Source organism: Gadus macrocephalus, chromosome 13 (genome assembly GCF_031168955.1).
Source record: "Gadus macrocephalus chromosome 13, ASM3116895v1".
NCBI lineage: Eukaryota > Metazoa > Chordata > Actinopteri > Gadiformes > Gadidae > Gadus > Gadus macrocephalus.
In genome coordinates, this window is record NC_082394.1 from 14,978,464 (window position 1) to 14,993,037 (window position 14,574).

The following is a 14,574-nucleotide window of genomic DNA, read 5'->3' on the forward strand; positions in this document are numbered from 1 at the left end:
CTTTAGAGGTGTTAAACTCTTTTGTTAGATCAAAAATAATGATCCCCCTTCAGAGAGAGAGAGAGAGAGAGAGAACTAGCTAGCTAGCTATAAAGAGAAGAAAAATAAGCAATACTGATTTAACTGGTGTCATTCCAATGTACGGGTCATATGGAGGCAAAGAGGCGTCCTCACCGAGCAGATGTGGTCCAAACACATCCTTGGAAGGATTTGTGAATCACTTTGTTAGTTCTTAAGGGAAATAAGGTTAGCTTCCGCAAGTCTGCACCACTTGAAACCAGTTTTGGAGATGAGGTTGATCTTTTATTTTATTTGATCAATTTGATTCTAATAGCCTTGTTGAACTTTATTCAGCTGATTTGTTGTTGTCTGAAGTGCTTCTATTCAGCTTTTAACCGGTAAACAAAAAGCACTTTCACTATGGACTGTCACAAGCACTTTGTATTGCGTTTTGCTACTCTGTTCTATTCTCAATGTACTTAGTCCAATATATACGTTTATTTGACATGCTCTCTTTCATTGTATTCGGTGAATTATAATTAATGCAATACTAAAGATATTCTATGCCTGCAGCGCAAAATGGCGCTGATACCTGCTACCCAAAAATGTACTCTCCCTACCACCAATGTACTCTCCCTACCACCAATGTACTCTCCCTACCACCAATGTACTCTCCCTACCACCAATGCAAGGAAAATGATTGATTATTTTATTCTCTCTTCTTCACAATGAAAATAGGAACGGGGTCAAGGGCCAATCTGCAGCAGTCCAAAGGAATGCGACAGAATAGACCAGTAGCCTGCGGTATCTCAAAGGAAAACAATGTGTGTTACACGGTTAAGCTTGGCCTGGCTCCATATCTGGCCAATTTATGAGAGGTGTCTAAAGTGCTCGGGACTTAACACTGTTAGCGGCACAGCCAAGACGTTGCAGAGCAGGTTAAGTGCCCATTCATCTACCTGAATGATAACACACCTCTGTTATAATACGCCATCATTGAATATATTGCACGTCCCTGTGATGTTGCACCTTCTGCGCAAATCCATGCAGTCAGATACTTTAGTTTTTAAGCCAAATGCTGTGGAGTGGTGGGACTGGGATAGAAGTTTTCTTTTACCGGGCGCGCCGCAAATGAACTTGGGAAGGATGCAAAGCGAAAGTAGTGATCTTGTCAGACTCTAACGGAGCCATTTGCATGATATGCAAAGCGTTTTTGCGGTGTGGGCTGTACAGGTTTTGAATGTTGTAATATGACGAGGACTACAATGGCTATTTAGTGTTCTCCCACTGTTCCAGTTTCTGTTGTCACAAAAAGAGTTGTTGAAGAAGGGGCATTGTCAGTATTATGATCCACATAAGACCTTGCTGCTGTGGATTTAGAGACATGCTGTAGGCCTAAAAATATCTATTCCCTAGCCCAGGGTTGACAAAAACAGACGAAACTGTGAGGAAAAATGGCATCCGATCCTACATCACAACAAAACTGTTATGTGGGTGTTAAGTCTTTGACCTTGAATTGAGTGGGATTCCTAAGGACACAATACAGCAAATCATGCTATCATCAGTTGTTTTGATATGATTGAAGTCCACAACTGCAGAAATATTCTATATATGTATATATATATATATATATATATATATATATATATATATATTATCTATCTCTCTCTCTTAGTAGGAGCCCTGGTCCACAAACCTGTTTTTCTTTGTGCAGAAATGCGCTGGGACACATTGGGATGAAGTGTTGAAAAAAAAAACAGCTGCATCTCTGTGCTTTGTTTACGGTTTCCATGACAACTAGCTATTCTAGCTCTTAGCTCAACATGATAGCTATAACTTCTTGTTATACATCCATGAATGATGAGCAGCGTATGCCTACGCCAACATTACAGTATGGAGCAACTGCCTGTAGACTATGAGGGTTCGAAAAAAACGATTCTCTCCTGAAATTGAATGTTAGTTAAGACAGTTGACAGTTGACAGTTGTTTTGGATAGCACTGTTCTGAAAGTTCAGAGATTTTCAACCTGAGGCACACTTGCGGCCGCAAAAAACACAGAAACGCTAGATTCATCAAGCCTGTAATTTTACCACCAATTATCTATCAATCATGTTCATCCCTTTTAATAGTTCATACAATATATAGCCAGTGTCACCGGCGGTCATTTAGTGTCTTTATGAGACCCACTGGTGGCTATCATCATTAGCAACCACTAGAAAGTGTGCAATGGAGCTAACACTAAGACTGAGGAGTATTTATAGCGCTCCTAAGCTAGTTAAAAGGCCAGCCTTCAGGGAGCTTTAGCACAACATTTTAGACCTCACAGTAGCACTAGTCTCTGAGCAACCGTCTGGGTCAAAGTGTGTGTGTGTGTGTGGGTGTGATTGAAGTCATTGGCAGGATTGTCGTCAAACAAGGCCCATGCGGCCGTCTCCTTAACATTTTCGTGGTACTTGCTTGGGAAGAAAATGTTGGCCTCTATATAGTGTTTGACCTATCGACACACAAATCCTGTGTGTTGGATGATTAGAGGACATCTCAGAGGAAATAACCCACTTGACAGTTCATTATTATCTCTTACCGGACATTGTATCATCGTACGGTGTCATGGTGAATCAGGCAGAGCAAATCAAATTAACACATTGTCTGTGTCAGTGAAGCTTTGGCCGATTTAGATATGAAAGGGTTAAATATAAATATTTATGTGTTAGGGTGAGCCAAATATATGTATTTACTTAAACATCATACACCACAATCATAAGCTATAACCTTATCGTAACAACCATAAGGATTGACACGCAGGTGAAGTAATATCGCTGTAGAATTGTGTTATATTAACCAGCAAACGTTATGTTCTTTCATGACAACATAAAGTATGAATGATGAAAATGCATAGATATGTTCCATGTTCTATGCAATTTATAGCCATGTTCTGAAAACGAACCGTGATTGCCCCAGCGTGACTAGCCTACATTTGTAGCACGGCACAGCCTAACCCCTCCGCCACAGCCACAAACAACCCACTTCTGTTTCTAGTTTGTCCTAGATATCCTAGTTTATCCTTGCCCTGATTATAGGCTGACCCCTGAGGCCTCTTCTCCCACTGCCCTATATTCCCATTTTAGCCACTCCCTTTCCATGCTTTACTTTGTCCAATTTCCCTCCATTTCACTTCCCTACCTGGCGCTTCCCCCCCCCCCCCTCCCAAGACAGCTAGCTACATCAGCAGCATTAGCCTGTTTTTCAGTGGATCCCGCCAGAGCGGCTATTCTTTAGCCCTGTCAAAACTCATTAGGTCTCCAGTTGAGTTCCTGTGAAGGATGTGTTGTGAGTGTTGCGCACAGTTCACACCGATAGGTTGACGTGCGTGCAATGTGTTCCCAGGTCTTTCCATCATATTCACTGGGGACGGCCGTTTGGATCGATTAGCACCATTACCTTAATGATGGTGGTGCTAATGAGCGGGGTAGCTGGGAGATAATTCGGGTGTTCTAGTCTGTCAGCGGTGATCTGTCACGATGACGGCACTGGGTCAACGTTTGTGGATGAAGAATTATATTTTGGCTTAAACCTTCCAGTGTGAGTTCTGAAAGAGTGCTGCTTGTGAGTGTTTTTATTTTTTTTTAAAGGGTTATAATAAAAAGAAAAAAATTGCTAAAACACCCAAAGCGTGAATAGGCAACCAGGGCATGAAGGGGTAGAATCCAAAACCCATTTTACAAAGTATGGGTTAAAGAACATAGTTACTCTCATCTTACCTGAACAATCACCTCCTTGTTCTTCTCTCTCCCTTCCTCCCTTTCTCCCCCAGACTGCCTGTTCAAACTGTGTCCTATGAATAGATACTCGGCACAGAAGCAGTTCTGGAAGGCGGCGAAGCCGGGCGGCAACAGCACCACAGACACCGTGCTCCTCAACAAACTCCACGTACGTGTGTGTCTTCAGCACACTTCTGTAGTCAGCGTGCGCCTTCATTGTGTGTACCTGCGTGCACAGCACAGGATGTGAATAACTTACATTTTTCATGGTCGAATAATCAGTGGGTGGTATGAACGAATAATCGATTATTCGATGTGTGCCGACATTCACAAAGGCAGCCATGGATCATCAGAAACAACTACGTAGTTCCAGTCAAATCATTCTGTTCAGCCTTCAAAACGCGGCTATATGCTATAGACCATATAGTATTTGTGGTATAAAGGCTGGGACGAATTTCAAATTATAAATATGTGCACTTTATGTTGAAAGTACAGACAGTCGCGATTCCCATTGAAGCGATTGGCGCGGTGAATGGGTCTTCCAAACGAGAGCTGGTAAATTGTGAAAAACGAATTAAACTGTAATCCGACACCAGGGTTATATGCTATAGACCCTAGAGTATCTCAGGAATCTTACGGGAGGGTAATGATTGTTCCAGCTATTAGTCAAACCCTCAGGCGTTACCAGGGATCAAAGTTATGGCTTGTGAAAAACGTTATATTTGGATTGTAAAACGCATGAAAATATAAATGGATGAATTAATTTTCTTTGGCAAGTGACCATGGTATAAGGGGGATAATGCCCTTCGAGGTGTCCATTATCAGGAATTAGTGCTACAGAACCAACATTTCTGCAAAAAATGTTAACGGTCCAAATGTTAAAAATCGGCTTTGACCCTCGGGAACGAATAATCGAATAATCAAATATTCTGGAACCATCCTTAACGTCTTGCTGCGTGTTCAGTAGAATGCAGTGATTGTGAGAAATGTGCAAGTTTCGTGTTCCCTCTGCACAGCATCCAGGCTTGTGCACACCAAAGTGTCACCTACAAGAGAGATGTTGTGCTAGTATTTCGGGATGTCCCTTAGGCCTGAGGGATATTTCCGTGTCATTGTTGTCAGTCTGCCATGATTAATACATCACTGTTCTATAAATATAGTACTCCTGTATAGTCTGACATCCGCCTAACTGAGCGTGTGTACTCCAAATGATGACGCTCAATTGCTTTGAACTCCCTCTGGTAACCGTCATGATAATAGTTTCTTTCTCCTCTCCTGTGCTCCAGCACGCTGCAGACTTGGAGAAGAAACAGAACGAGTCAGAGAACCGCAAGCTGCTGGGGTCCGTCATTCAGTATGGCAACGTCATCCAGGTACTCTGTCTGTCCGTCTTTATTGGCTTGTAAAATGAACATTAACATTGACAAGTAGTTTGAAAATGTAACATTCAATTAAATAATGAATAAATACAATTTATTACAGTGCAAAACATGACGTGATGGTGAGGGACCACACGCGCACACACACACACACACACACACACACACACACACACACACACACACACACACACACACACACACACACACACACACACACACACACACACACACACACACACACACACACACACACACACACACACACACAAAGCCCTCTTTGATGAGGTCTGGAGGCGATTTCTTGTATCGTCCAAATGTTTTAAATAATTGTTCCAGAAACAGACGTCCATAAAAGAGGATTTATCGCTCCCTCTCTAATACATTGGTACATTTGACCAGGAGAATAGTTTTGCTCACCGGTGTCAGCGAGATTAGCTGTTCAGTGTTTGCTACCAATGATGGTCATGGTGAAAGGTGGATGATGACAGTATCTGACCAGCTTTACACTACAGACACATTCTGTTTAATGAACTCTTATTCCATAGGTGTCCCTGTGCCACTGGACTGTGAATGTTTAAAATGTACAGAAATAATGCATTCATTATTTGTCCATTTTTTTATTAAACTTTATGGGGTATGAGTCCCGACCTTAATTCATTGGGAAATAAACAAGCATAGATGATTGATATTACATTACATTATCTATATTTAAATATCTGCTTGAATTTTAGGTTAATCTTCAAGTAAAAGTATCTTCTGACAGTGTGGAAAGTAATGTTTCAGTTGTTTACAGGGCCGATGTTCTGCTGGTCACGTAAGGCCAGTCTTAAGTTAGTAGTTAAGGCATTTGAATGACTTGGGGGGGGAAAGAGGGGAACAGTTTATTTAAGGAGCTATGGTCATGAAATAACATTCCTGCTCCAGGCATTTCTTGAGACTTTTCAAGCATGTTATTCTGAAAAAAATGCCAATGATGTTTCAAAAGAGCAGTTTCCCATGGGTACGTTCATTTGTCGTTCAACCTTACACCAACGTTTTCCCTCTATGGGAATAAAGTAAAACATCTCACATTCATCAACATTCAACACAAATTGAAATGTGTCATAACAATTTCAATGTTTAAAGCAATTGTTTAAAGCAATCAGTCAAATGCATTCCTCTGTATATTTACATTTCTTTGGTTTATTTTTTTTCCTTTCTCCTGCCCTTTCAACCCGAATTTCCTAACCTTTCCTTTTTACTTAATTTTCCCTTTCCTTCTCCTCTTCTCTTCTCTCCTCTTTCTCCTCTCCTCTCCTCCACCACAGCTGTTACACTTGAAGAGCAACAAGTACCTGACCGTGAACAAGCGTCTGCCAGCGCTGCTGGAGAAGAACGCCATGAGAGTGACTCTGGACTCGGCCGGCAACGAGGGCTCCTGGTTCTACATCCAGCCCTTCTACAAGCTGCGCTCCCTGGGGGACAGCGTGAGTGGAAAGGCCCCCTCGGGACTGTTTCTCCAGAGATTATGGAGCTCTGGCATCACGAGTGAAGCCCTCCTTCCTTGCCCACTCTCTGTACTGTTTGTTTCATTTCTTGCAGGATAAGGGGGAAGGATAGGTCTAGGGGTTAGGGTCGAGGGTGTATGTTTGTTACCAAGCCAAAAGGTTAAAAACAAAAATGTCAGCAAGTCTATCTCTAAGCATCCTCGAGTCAAATGCTTAACCCCTACCCGCTGACGGTGAATAATGTAGACACAGTTTTCTTAAGGAGCAGGTAGACGGGTTCGGCCATCTTGCAGGATGCATGCAGTACCTTGACTTGGTGGTTCGGCAAGAAAATACAGCTAACCTTGTGTCGCTCCAGCCAGTTGAGCTACTTTTGGCTCTCGGCTTAATGAGTCATTGTTAAATGGAGTATGGATAGTGACGAATAATTAGAGGACCGTTTTTGACGCTGACGAAGCTAACGCCCTTTACAGCCCTGGGGTTTCCAAGCTCCAGTGCTCTAAACGGACCCTGCAGCGTGCATCTGTTGTGTCTCCCAATAACGACAAATAATTTCCGGATGTCTCTGAGCAACTTACAGGTGTGTGTGTGCGCGCCATGCTTCACAGAATTGGTTATTAAATAATAAAACAGACTGAACACACAAACACACTCATTCACAATCCAAATGCTTGATAAGACTAAAGTGATGAATGTAATCATGTGATCTTAAAAGATGAAATGCTTATTTTTCCTTCATCAGGACAGGGTTAAAAATCGCTCAAAATAGACAGATCTAATGATACAGCACAGCGCTCACACCAGAGAGAGTGAAGGAGAGAGAGAGAGAGAGAGAGAATGTGCGTATTGTTCCTATTTGAGGCCGCTCTGTTGTGTTGTTGACGTGCGGGCCGGGGGGTGTTGTTGTTTATGTGTTATGATCTGCAGGTGGTGATCGGAGATAAGGTGGTCCTCAACCCTGTGAACGCTGGGCAACCCCTGCACGCCAGCAGCCACCAGCTGGTGGATAACCCAGGATGCAATGAGGTAGAGCAGCCCGGCCAATCAGAATCTGGACCCGCATGGATGTTCTCGGTTTATTTGTAGAGCTTCTTCTTCCATCTACTGTCTACTAAAATGACCTGGACACATCTGTAGTCATTGCTGATCAATAGGGATTTTAATGTTAGCATTAAAATATAATTAATACAAAAAAAGAATTGTACACCCCTTAATCCCAGTTGAGCCTCAAAGGGCTATACAGGGCATATATTTACGCCAGCCCCTAACCCTAGCTCACCAAAATAAAATAAAAACTCCCTCTATTAACAAGGAAGACATTTTGAGAAGGAACGCAGAGTTGGGGATCGCTCCTTCCAGAGATGGCTGGGAAAGCAATGGGTGCCACATAGTAGTATTACGAGCAAAAACACATCCTATACCTCCTAGGTATATTAGGTATATATGTTTGCAAGAATCTTACTATTGACACTCCCAAAACTCCTCCTACTGACGGCTACCAGCCAGTCGAGCTATGCTGGTTTGAGTCACATAGTTGCACAGCCAGTTTGAGTGAACAGAACATGTTATTGAGGGTTTTCTTTCATTCTGAGAGCCTCCCGCCTTCTAACAGGGAAGGGTGCAATCTTACACATTGCGACTTTAACAATAGATTCTGTTCAGAGAAAACAAGTCCTGTACAAGTATTTTGATCCCTTGGAGAAAATGTTCACCTGCTGATCCCAACCTTTACAAAGGAAGGAGATAAACCCCCTTATAACCTAACATTCAAAAGATGGACAGAAAGTTGGGACAAATATGCTTCTAATGCTGAAGAGGAGTGCAGTAGGTGCCATGTGGGAAGACATGAAATGAAAGATGAATGAATATGAGGGATAAATATCCACACAGAAATTAGATTTGACATCATCCACCCTAGGGAAACCTTTATGAACCTATCTTTTTGGGGTTGGTTTCGTGGTTATCAAACATATAAGCAAGCTTGGATTTGTACTGATTTGATTATTTAAATGATCCCCAAAAGAGAGAAAGATCTCGATCTCACCGCTGTCCTCCCCCTGCAGGTGAACTCGGTGAACTGCAACACCAGCTGGAAAGTGACGCTCTTCATGAAGTGGAGTGACAATAAGGAAACCATCCTGAAAGGGGTGAATAACTCATGCAATACTATTCTTTAAATGCATGAATATGTGGTTCCAAATAATCTCAAATCTCATATTATGGTAATACTTAAAGCAGGGGTCTCAAACTCAATTTACCTGGGGGCCGCTGGAGGCAGATTCTGGGTGAGGCTGGGCCGCATCATGATGACTATATGCTCTGTAAGGTGACCTTGGGTGTCTTGAAAGGCGCCTCTAAATTAAATGTATTATTATTATTATTATTATCAAGTTTTCAATATCCAGATATCCAGTCTTCTCAAGCTTTACTATTAACAGTTCTGTAACATGAATGCTTTTTTGAACATGAATGGCTCTTTTGAACATGAACGACTTTAAAACATGAACCTTCTTCAGAACATGAAGTGTCCTTCTGAACATATGGCTTTTCTTGCCTAGTCCTTACTGCCAGAGACCTGGCAGCGCTTCCTCTCACACAGCTCCTGCAGGGCCCATGCAGGGCTTTATATATATTTTTTTTTAAAGCTTGCTGCGCCCAACAACCTTGCGAAGACAGGGTGAAATGTGCAGAAGCATTTTTCACCGCAAACGTTGGTGTGTGTGTGTGTGTGTGTGTGTGTGTGTGTGTGTGTGTGTGTGTGTGTGTGTGTGTGTGTGTGTGTGTGTGTGTGTGTGTGTGTGTGTGTGTGTGTGTGTGTGTGTGTGTGTCAAGCCCGACCCGGCCCGTGCACGTTCTGTACGAGCCCGGCCCGGCCCGACACATTAACTGTAATTATGAGCCCGAGCCCGAATTCAACCCGAATTTTTTTTTAATACATGTGTAACTTATGATATATAAATTTCGATTAATATGTGTCGGCCTCAACTTGATACAAAACACTCTTTCACACGTCGATATTTCCTCTCCCACTGGACACACAGGAACACACACACACACACACACACACACACACACACACACACACACACACACACACACACACACACACACACACACACACACACACACACACACACACACACACACACACCCCTACCGACGTATCCAGGCCCATGCAGTTATAAAATGCAATCAATCATGTCAGAACATAGACATTTTCTATAAATAGCCTACCAACGTTTGCAGTGAAAAAAAACTGACGCACATTTCATGCTCAGGGATATGAAGCTCCACAACTTCAGGAACTCGGTTGCTAAGCGGTTAGTTTCAGATGCTTCAGTAAGATCGAAATACATCAGAGGAGTCACACAGGAGAGAACCCGGTCAGGTGCATGGTGTTTGGAAAGAAAAAGAGAAAAAGAGTTGGGAGAAGCCCTACCGTTGGCCTAGCACATTTCACCTCCGTCTTATGCAAGGTTTTTATGCGCAGCAAGCTTTATAAATGAGGCCAACGGGCAAGCGCAGCGACTCGGCGAAAAATAAAAAAATAATTAAAACATGCGGTCCGCGACCTGCGGACCGCGAGTTTGAGACCCCTGCCTTAAAGTGTATCTTTCTTATCCTATTGTATTGTTGAATTTAATCTACATTACAGTCCAATAATTTACTAAGAATGCAATTGTTAAGAGCTACCCCTCTACTGTGTGTTTGATGTATATAGCTCCTGATACTTGAATGAACACTAAGTCTTAAAAAGTCATCATAAACATTTCATGTGTTAATGACGTTGATGTTTTAATCGTGTGTGTGTGTGTGCGTCTGTGTGTGTGTGTGTGTGTGTGTGTGTGTGTGTGTGTGTGTGTGTGTGTGTGTGTGTGTGTGTGTGTGTGTGTGTGTGTGTGTGTGTGTGTGTGTGTGTGTGTGTGTGGTGTTGCCAGGGCGACGTGGTGCGGATGTTCCATGCGGAGCAGGAGAAATTCCTGACGTGTGACGACCACAGGAAGAAGCAGCACGTTTTCCTCAGGACCACCGGCCGCCAGTCAGCCACCTCCGCCACCAGCAGCAAAGCACTCTGGGAGATCGAGGTCTGACGTTGTTAGCACCCTGTGCTAATATTGCTAATCAATGACACAAAGGCATTATTTAAATGGCGATATTTAACTCTCCCCACCTCTGTCACTCAATCCCTTATTCGTTACAATTCTATACCTCGTTAATGATTTAATATGACGTTATGATAGTTTTTGAAGTTTTACTGTGACCTTTATGTTGTCATTTTGACTTTTTCGCCAGGTGTCCATCCTTTCAGTTTATTGTTGTTATTATTATCATAGTTCTTTAAAGTGAATGATGGACCTGAGTCAGGAGCGCTTTCTGACTAGCCGGTTGGTACGGGGTTAGGTTCTCGAGGCCCTCAGCCTAACCTGATGTCATCCTCAGGGCCAAACGCCCCAACAGCATGCTGCTTAGTGACACATGCCCGTATCTACTGGAACAGTGTCCGAATGAGGGAGTAGTCATTGTGACACCTTTATACCCCTCTCTTCTGCATCAGGTGGTCCACCACGACCCGTGCCGCGGGGGGGCGGGCTACTGGAACAGCCTGTTCAGGTTCAAACACCTGGCCACTGGCTGCTACATGGCTGCAGAGGTGGGTGAAGTGTGTGTGTGTGTGTGTGTGTGTGTGTGTGTGTGTGTGTGTGTGTGTGTGTGTGTGTGTGTGTGTGTGTGTGTGTGTGTGTGTGTGTGTGTGTGTGTGTGTGTGTGTGTGTGTGTGTGGTGTTTCCCTCCACTGTCAGGGTCCATTGCCTGGTTGGTGGTGGGGGGTGGGGGGGGTTGACCTTCAGCCAAAAGGGACTGGTGGTTTGCTGCCCTAGCTCCGCAATGGGGGAAAGAGTTTGATCGAGACGACCATACAACAGAAGCCCTCCGCATCCTCGGAGGCAGACTGGGACCTCATCCCTTCAGGCCACATCACAACACATTCTCACTCTCTTGTTCCTCATTAGACACATTTGAGGCAATCCGCTTATTCGATTAACTAAATGTAATCTCATGATTCTCGCATTTCTGATGGGTGTTTCATGGTTTAATGCACTTATTGTAAGTTGCTTAGGATATAAGTGGCTGAACAAATGTTATGCAATGTGATGTACTGGGCTAAATTACCAAATGGCTGCAGTCCGAACAATAAGGCTTGATGACCTGTCTCTGACTTCACTATCTAACCCCTACCTTCTCCTAAGTGCTCTGTCTCTGTATTCACTATCTAAGCCCTACCTGTTCCTTAGTACTCTATATCGGTATTTACTATCCAACCACTACCCGCTCCTTAGTGTTCTGTCTCTGTATTTACTATCGACCGGTACCTTCTCCTAAGGGTGCACTCACACTAGGCCATCTGGCCGTGGCCGTTGGCCATCGCAACTGTGGCCTGGCCACGGTAGGCTCTTGTACATACGTCATCACGTCGTAACAAGTCATCACCAAGCGTCCGCTGCATGGACCATAATTTAGTCTGCCGCCAGTCAGAGTTTTAACAACAATGGTCAACAACACAGAGAACACAGTTCGCACTTTGCTGAGTCTGTTGCTTATTTGGAGCCGTTCTCAGATAGAGCCCACTCTCACTGTTGTTTTTTTCGAGTATGCAAGGCAGAGATTTGAAGTTAATAGTGCTGCACGCAACCAACAGTTGAACCGCTTGACGCCATGTTTACCGTTAAATGAGAAAGAAGGCTCGTCGCCTTTATTATGTCCATGGTCGTCGCATGGACTATATGTCATCCGGCTCAGGTTGCGTAGCCGTGCGTGTGCGCGTGTCGGCTCATTAGCATCTGTACCGTAGCGGCCCGTACCGTAGCAGCACACCTCTCCCAAGTGGCCAAGTTGGCCTGGCCTGGCCAGACTGGCCACACTCACACTGGCAGATTTGAGCACGGTTAGGTGTGAAAACGGCCACGGCCAGATGGCCTAGTGTGAGTGCCCCCTTCATGACGTGTATCTGAATCCACTGTAAGTCAGTTGGATAAATGTGTACCAAGAAAGACTAAATGGTTAATGACTGCTATCTATTTCGTTATCAATTCCAGCTGTTACATGGACATTATGTTCTTAAACAGTTAGATGATGTCAATAATTTGATAGCACCATGCTAACTAAATGGCTCTGTATTACATAACGTTTACAGAGCAGAGAATGGGGATAGAGAGTGGGGACACAATTCAAGCGATGGGTCTTTTTTTACTCAGGTGAACCCAGACTTTGAGGAGGAGCCTGCCGAGCCGAGGTCCTCAGTAAGTCCACCTCCTCTCTTCTCCAGACCCGCACGGTACCCCACGGTACCCCATGTTACCCCACGGTACCCCATGTTACCCCATGTTCCTCTATGTTCCTCTATGTTCCTCTTTGTCTCGTTACCATGGTGCTTTCGAACTGGGTCTTCACTGGGTCTTTCTGTTCCCTCTCAGGTGGCGGACTTTACACCTTTTAACTTCCAGGTACTGTCCATCATTATGTGGTGTCACTAACAGTGTTGTCAAGCCTTGTCTTTTTATCGTTCGGCCTGTCATTTCTGTCCTGTTTTGGGCTTTCTGCCTCTGCTGTTTCTAAGTGTTCCTTATTTTTCCACATTGTTCGATATATTTACTTGAATTCTGCATGGGTCTTAAATTGACCTTCTTTACCTAATCCGATTGAGTTGCAACGGATGCTGTGACAGTAGTTGGCCACAAGGTGTCTCTTTTGAAGCATGTGCTTTAGAAACCACCACCAGATGGCAGTGTTGTACAGACCATCGGAAGGCTCTATCCATTCTACTGGAAGGTGCAGAGCAGGGGTGTTCATTTAGATTAAGGGGGCCACTATTGTTAAATTAATTGTAATCAAGGGCTTGGTCATTTTCCACTGTTTCTCAAGGCAAATTTTGGGTCAGTATGATACGCTTGTTAAATGAGATGATTGACAGAATTGAGGGTGTTGCGATAATTATACGCTGATCAGTTCAATAACCTTTTCAACTCCAATTACCTTTTTAAGAGTCATTGAAGGAGAACTCATAATCAAATGTGTCGTCAAGGGACTGGCCTGATTGAATATGCATAGTATAACAGCAAACATACGTATATTTACACAACAACATACGTATATATTTGACAATCTAAAAATTATTATTATGATTCCCCTATTTGTTTTTTTTATATGTGAAGATGGAATGAGTTGCCGGGGCCTTGAGGAATTGTCCCAGGGCCCAGGTCCGGCTCAGTTTATATCAGTTCTGATCAGTCACACCTTCAGCCTGGTTCTGTTTGGATGTCTAGCTGGACACGGATCACGAGGCCCTGCGTGCCCGTCTCCGGGCGCCCCAGGGGAAGGTGATGTACACGCTGGTGCCCGTCCCCGATGGCATGGAGATCTCCTCCATCTTCGAGCTGGACCCCACCACCCTGAGGGGAGGGGACTCCATGGTGCCCAGGTGTGAGCCCCCCCCCAGCCCGCACATGCATGGAGACACACACATAACCACGACACATGCACACGCACACACACACGCACACGCATGCATGCATGCACGCACACACACAGACACACACACACACGCTAGTTTGTAGGTATGAGGCCGTCATGCATGAGTCCTGCTGGCCCTCGTGACATCTCTGAAAGAGTGTCATGGTGGGGATACCTCACTGGACTAGAGAGTTGTTTCTAGAAGCAGTCATCCAACGAGCTCTGTCCTGACCCTTCACTCTGTTTACTGCTAATTTGTTCTTGTATTTAGGCTTCAATATGTCCCCGTCATGCGTGTCGGTGTATGTGTGCATTTTCACGGTATACAAAGCTCATTTCATTATGGAATCATTAACCAGGGCAACGATTGTTTGCAAAAGTAAATGTATAATTGTGGTCAGTTTATGACATTCAATGAAGAAATTTCACCTTTACCCACAA

The 14,574-nt window shown here is 43.9% G+C and overlaps 1 protein-coding gene across 1 annotated transcript in view; it reads left to right on the plus strand.

Annotated features, from left to right (window-relative positions):
- itpr1b (inositol 1,4,5-trisphosphate receptor, type 1b) overlaps nt 1-14,574 on the plus strand; it is a 95,511-nt gene that overhangs the window by 4,491 nt on the left and 76,446 nt on the right. Inside the window, 10 exon segments of the mRNA XM_060070101.1 lie at nt 3,812-3,927; nt 5,045-5,131; nt 6,448-6,606; nt 7,555-7,653; nt 8,691-8,774; nt 10,566-10,712; nt 11,183-11,278; nt 12,879-12,923; nt 13,098-13,127; nt 13,947-14,101. Coding sequence (XP_059926084.1) covers nt 3,812-3,927; nt 5,045-5,131; nt 6,448-6,606; nt 7,555-7,653; nt 8,691-8,774; nt 10,566-10,712; nt 11,183-11,278; nt 12,879-12,923; nt 13,098-13,127; nt 13,947-14,101 — 1,018 coding nt within the window.